This window comes from Petaurus breviceps, unplaced genomic scaffold (genome assembly GCF_028583685.1).
Source record: "Petaurus breviceps papuanus isolate PSGF00001 unplaced genomic scaffold, PetGlider_PUasm1.0 227, whole genome shotgun sequence".
Classification (NCBI taxonomy): Eukaryota; Metazoa; Chordata; class Mammalia; order Diprotodontia; family Petauridae; genus Petaurus; species Petaurus breviceps.
Genome location: NW_027185896.1, coordinates 5,247,842 through 5,252,905, shown reverse-complemented (window position 1 = coordinate 5,252,905; position 5,064 = coordinate 5,247,842). Strand labels below are relative to the sequence as shown.

At 45.7% G+C, this 5,064-nt stretch overlaps 1 protein-coding gene across 1 annotated transcript in view; it reads right to left on the bottom strand.

The window, feature by feature from the left end:
• The window catches only part of LOC138166900 (inter-alpha-trypsin inhibitor heavy chain H4-like), a 40,812-nt gene that overhangs the window by 21,724 nt on the left and 14,024 nt on the right, over positions 1 to 5,064 (bottom strand). The window contains exons 7-10 of the mRNA XM_069095389.1: positions 1,669 to 1,785; positions 1,226 to 1,394; positions 492 to 617; positions 3 to 55 (exon numbers count right to left, since the gene is read on the bottom strand). Of these exons, the coding sequence (XP_068951490.1) occupies positions 3 to 55; positions 492 to 617; positions 1,226 to 1,394; positions 1,669 to 1,785 (465 nt within the window). The remainder of the gene's footprint in view (positions 1 to 2; positions 56 to 491; positions 618 to 1,225; positions 1,395 to 1,668; positions 1,786 to 5,064) is intronic.

The window sequence follows — 5,064 nt, the reverse complement described above, 5'->3', positions numbered from 1 at the left end:
TGGCCCTCAATAGCTGCCTTCACATTCTCCTGAATCTTCTGGGGATCCTTCTCCCCTGTAGCAACAGAGGCCAGTGCAGGGAGGCAGGAAGGGAAGAGAAAAATATTGGTTAGGTATTCAGCAGGTGAGTACTAAGCTAGAATCATAGGATGTCAGAGCTGGGAGGGACCTCTGAGACTAACTACTTACTCTAAGCCCCTCATTTTATACATGAGGAAACTGAGGCCCACAGAGGCCAAGTGATCAAGTATCACAGGTGAGATTTGAACACATGACCTCTGACTCTACAGTCACCACTACCTCCATATGGATAGGCATCTCCTTCACAATACACCCCTTACCAAAAAAAACCCACCACCCTGGGGGAGTTCAACTCCATCCTAGTGAAAATGATAAAAATCAGGCCCAGAGATATTCAAGGTCACCCAAAGAACTAGAGGGAGAGCTGGGAGTGAACCAAGCAGGAAGAGTCCTCCCCACCCCCTCCTCACCCTCGGTGGGATCCCCATCCGTGAGCAGGATGACCATGGAGACGCTCCCTGCTGGCAGCTGCTCCTTCCTGTTGCTCTCATCCAGCATTCTCACAGCCACAAGGACGGCCTCATTGATGTTGGTTGCTGGGGAGAAAAATCTGCTCATACCTGCCTCAGCTTTGGTACCAACTGAGACAAGTGGAGGGTGGGATGCCTGGTGGGAAACGAGGGCTATAGGTTGTCCAGTATAGAGTGAGAAATCAAGTAACGTTAAAGGGCAGAGTAGAAAGGGAAGGAGACTAGAAACTGGGGTAAAAAAGGGAGTGGAGTCAAGAGACCAGGTCAAGTTAGCGAAGCGTAGCTTGAGCATTTTCAGGAATGTCTAGCAAGGACCTACATCAATGAACACAGAAGTTGAAATCCACACTTGGATTCTAGGCAGATAGGCTAGTCTAGGGCAACTTGAGGTCCTGAATACTAAGTTGTGTGTGTTGGGAGTGGAGGAAAGATTATTGATTGATCAAATGTCCTTTTAATAAAGTTGGGTCATGGACCAAGGCAGAGATGGGAATGGGATCAGGGAGATACCAACCCTCTTCTCAATAGCTTTCCAACAGGCCCTGTGTTTGTAAGCTTTTTCTTATCAGACCATCCATATTAGATTTCCCAGAAACCCTCAGCTAAGTAGCTAAGTTAGGATCTGTCAGATCAACCACACTGCCCACCCCCAGAAACGCTGGCCCCTCACTTACCACCCATGGCTGAAATAAGGGAGGCAAATTTCTTGGCTTCTTCCACATTTTCAGGTGAAGCCTGAAGCAGCATTGGCTTCCACTGGGTTACATGTCCATCAAAGATGACCAAGTTGAACTGGTCCTCTGATTTGAGATCACCCAGAATCTTGACCAGAGCTTCACGGGTCTAAGAGAGTAGGGAAGGAAGGAGAGGAGAGCAAAGAAGGGGCAAGACAGATGATCAGGGGTGGCCAGGACAGATGCAGGCGAAAGCCTCAGGGAATGCAGAATTGAGGCTGGAAGATGTTAGTCTGTTGCCATGTGGACCATTTCCTGACCAATAATGGCACCAACCCTGAAGCTGAGGGGCTGCACTGAGGCTGATAGAGAAGGTGCATCAGTGACAGCAAAGGGGCTTGTGGAGTCCTTGGGGCCTTCCTTGGGTAGAGTGCCCTGCTCACCTGTTTTATCTTCCTGCCAGACATGGACCCACTCTTGTCGATGACAAAAATTACATTCTTAGGCAGTGTAGACAGCTCTGCTGGGGCAAAGTAATGCACGAAGTATCCATTCTCGATCTGCAGTGTGGAGACAGCCATGGGTCAGAGCTGCACCTCCCATACATCTACATACCTTCCATCCTTGCCAATAACATGAGAATCAGCTGTCCTTCCTCCACTCCCTCCTTCTCTGTTTCTGTCTCCATGTCTCTGTCTTCTGTCTGTCTGTCTCTCTCTGTCTCTGTCTCTCTCTCTTTTGAGACAGGACAGCCTCAGAGCTAAATGAGGCAGTGAGTTTATAAAGTACTAGACTTGTAATCAGAAATACAAGATCAAATTCCATCTTACAGTTAATTATTTAGGTAATCCTGGACAGACCCTGGTGGTACAGCAGATAGAGAGCACTGGGGTCTGGAGTCAGGAAGACCCATCTTCCTGATTTCAAGTCTGGCCTCAGGCACTTACTAGCAATGTAACCCTGATTGCCTCAGTTTCCTCATCTGCAAAAGGAGCTGGAGAAGGAAATGGCAAACTACTCCAGTATCTTGGTAAAGAAAACCCCAAATGGGGTCACGAAGAATCAGATGTGACTGAAGTCACTCACCTCTCAAATCTTAGCTCCTCCATGTATACAATATGATAAATAGGATCCACATCATAGGGTTGTTGTGAGAATCAAATGAGGCCATATGTATAAGGTACTTGGCAAACATTAAAGAGCCACACACACACATATATATATAGTGGCTATTATTATTGCTGTTGTTGTTAGTGAGTTGGCTTTCTCTTTTCTCCTTCTTCTACCCTGCCCTTCTCTCCTCAAACCGGAAATACCCTGCAGGCTAATTTCTTAATCTGGCCTGGTGTCCAAGGCTCCTCTCGAGGGCTCAGCACTGAGCAGGGGCCTTCCTTGACCACTCAGCAGCTACTATGAGTATGCTACCACTTCACATGCCTGTGACTTTCCAGTGTTGAAAAAGATCTTTCTTTTCCTCCTGGGACCTCATCAGGTGGGTAGAATAAGGGGATTTACCCCTATTTTGTAGGTCATGAAAGGAGCTGACTGTCAGTTGAATACTGACTTTTGAAAACTTGAACATGGAGTTAGTGACAGAACCAGAACTAGAAGTTAAGTCTTCTGGGTTCTAAATCTTCTGGACTCTGTCCCCTACATTCTCCTGTGTAATACCAAAACAATATTCACAGCACTGACAATGCCTACAAATATGCCAGCATAGTTCTCAATCCCGAAATATAACAGGTTCTCCATATAGAAGACAGAAGCAAAAAATTTATTCAGACACCAGAAAACCAAATCCCAACACCAGAAAGTCAAAGCCATCATAGTAACAAAGAAGTTAATACACCATAGCACAGCAAGGAGCCACACCATCATTTTGTGTTCCCACAAACACTCACAAGCCTAGCTGTCACTACAGGGTGCAAACAATAATTCACAAGTCTAGCTGTCCTCTCCTCCCTCCCGCTCTAACTGCTCTAACTCCAAACTTCCTGTGGGCTCTGCTCCACCCTTCAGCAAACTCCTCTCACCACAGGTTCCATGTGATTACATTTGGCCTATTAAGGGGCAGGGAAGATCTTCCAATTCCCATTACCATTACATCCTGCCACTCACTAATTAAACAAACATGCCCCAGGTGCCAAACAAAGCAGAGATGAAGACAGGGGTACCTAGGACTAGATCCCTGCCCTCAGGCAACTCAAGGAACAACTGTAACTTCAAAGGACTCGGTGAAGCATGCCCCCACTCTCTGGCTTTCAGCAAGGAGGTGGTGAACATCCAGTTCAGAATGGGGTATGCACTTTCAAGCATGGCCAATGAATTGATTGTTTGCTTCACTGCGTTCTTTCTTTAAAAAAAATTCAAAATATTTTTTGTTTTTTTTTCCTCCCTTTTTTGTCTTTATTAATTTGTTTGTTTACTTTTAGTTTACAAGATTAAGTTCCACAATTCCTTGAGTTTCAAATTTTCTCTTCTTCCCTTCCTCTTCTCCCCTCCCCCCTCCTCCCCCCATGGTGGCATGCAATCAAGTATAGGATCTGCAAATACTTTCACATTAGACATTAGTCAGGTTGTAAAGAAGGATTGTAACTGATGGAATGAGCAATGGGAAAGAAGAAACAAAACAAAATAAGAGAAAGAAAGAGAGCAGGTAGTTTGCTTCAATCTGCATTCAGACTCCATAGTTCTTTCTCTGAATATAGACATCTCTTTCCATCATGAGTCTTTTGGATTTGTCTTATAACACTGCATTGCTGAGAAGAGCCCAGTCTATCAAAGTTGGTCATCACACATACGTTGTGTCTGTAATTGTGTACAAATTTCTCCTGGTTCTGCTCTTCTCACTCAGCATCAGTTTGTATAAGACTCTCCAGGTTATTATGAAGTCCGTCTGTTCCTCATTTCTTATAGCACAATAGTATCTCATTACATTCATATACCACAACTTGTTTAGCCATTCCCCAATTGATGGACATCCCCTTAATTTCCAATTCTTTGCCACCACAAAACACTGCATTCTTTCTTTTTCTTTACAAAAGATGGTTGGTTCTGTCAGGGGCAGTGTAGTCTTTGTGATATTACAATGAGGTCAAAAAGGAAAAAGATCATCAATAAAATAAAATTTTTTTGAAAGGGAATTAAATGAAGTAGTATGAGATGGGGACAGACAACATAGGGGAAAGAGGGTAGGGATGTAGCTCACTGATCCGAGGGCAGGGCAATGAAAGAGAGGCCAAAAGTTTAAAGTCCTGACTCTGCCATTTACTGTCTGTGGGGCCTCATGTCAGCAGTCCAGTAGATCTGGTGCTGGGCCTAGAGTCAGGAAGACCCAAGTTCAAATTCAGCCTCAGATACTAACTGTGTGACCTTGGACAAGTCTGCTTGCCTCAGTGTTCTCAACTGTAAATGGGGATAATTATAGCACTTCCTTCCTAGAGTTATTGTAACAAATGAGAAAATATTTGTAAAATGCTTAGTAAAATGTCTTGCACTTAGCTTTACAAATCTTAAACACTATTGAGGTGATGAAAGTGGTGGCAGTGGTGGTGGTGGTGGCAGTGGTGGTGGTGATGGAGATGGGGGCAGTGGCAGTGGTGGTGGTGGCGGCAGTGGTGGTGGTGATGGTGATGATGGGGGCAGTGGCAATGGTGGTGGTGATGGCGATGATGGGGACAGTGGCAGTGGTGGTGGTGGTGATGGTGATGATGGGGACAGTGGCAGTGGTGGCAGTGGTGGTGGTTGTGATGGGGGCAGTGGTGGCGATGGGGACAGTGGCAGTGGTGGCAGTGCCCCCATCATCACCATCACCACCACCACTGCCACCACCACCACTG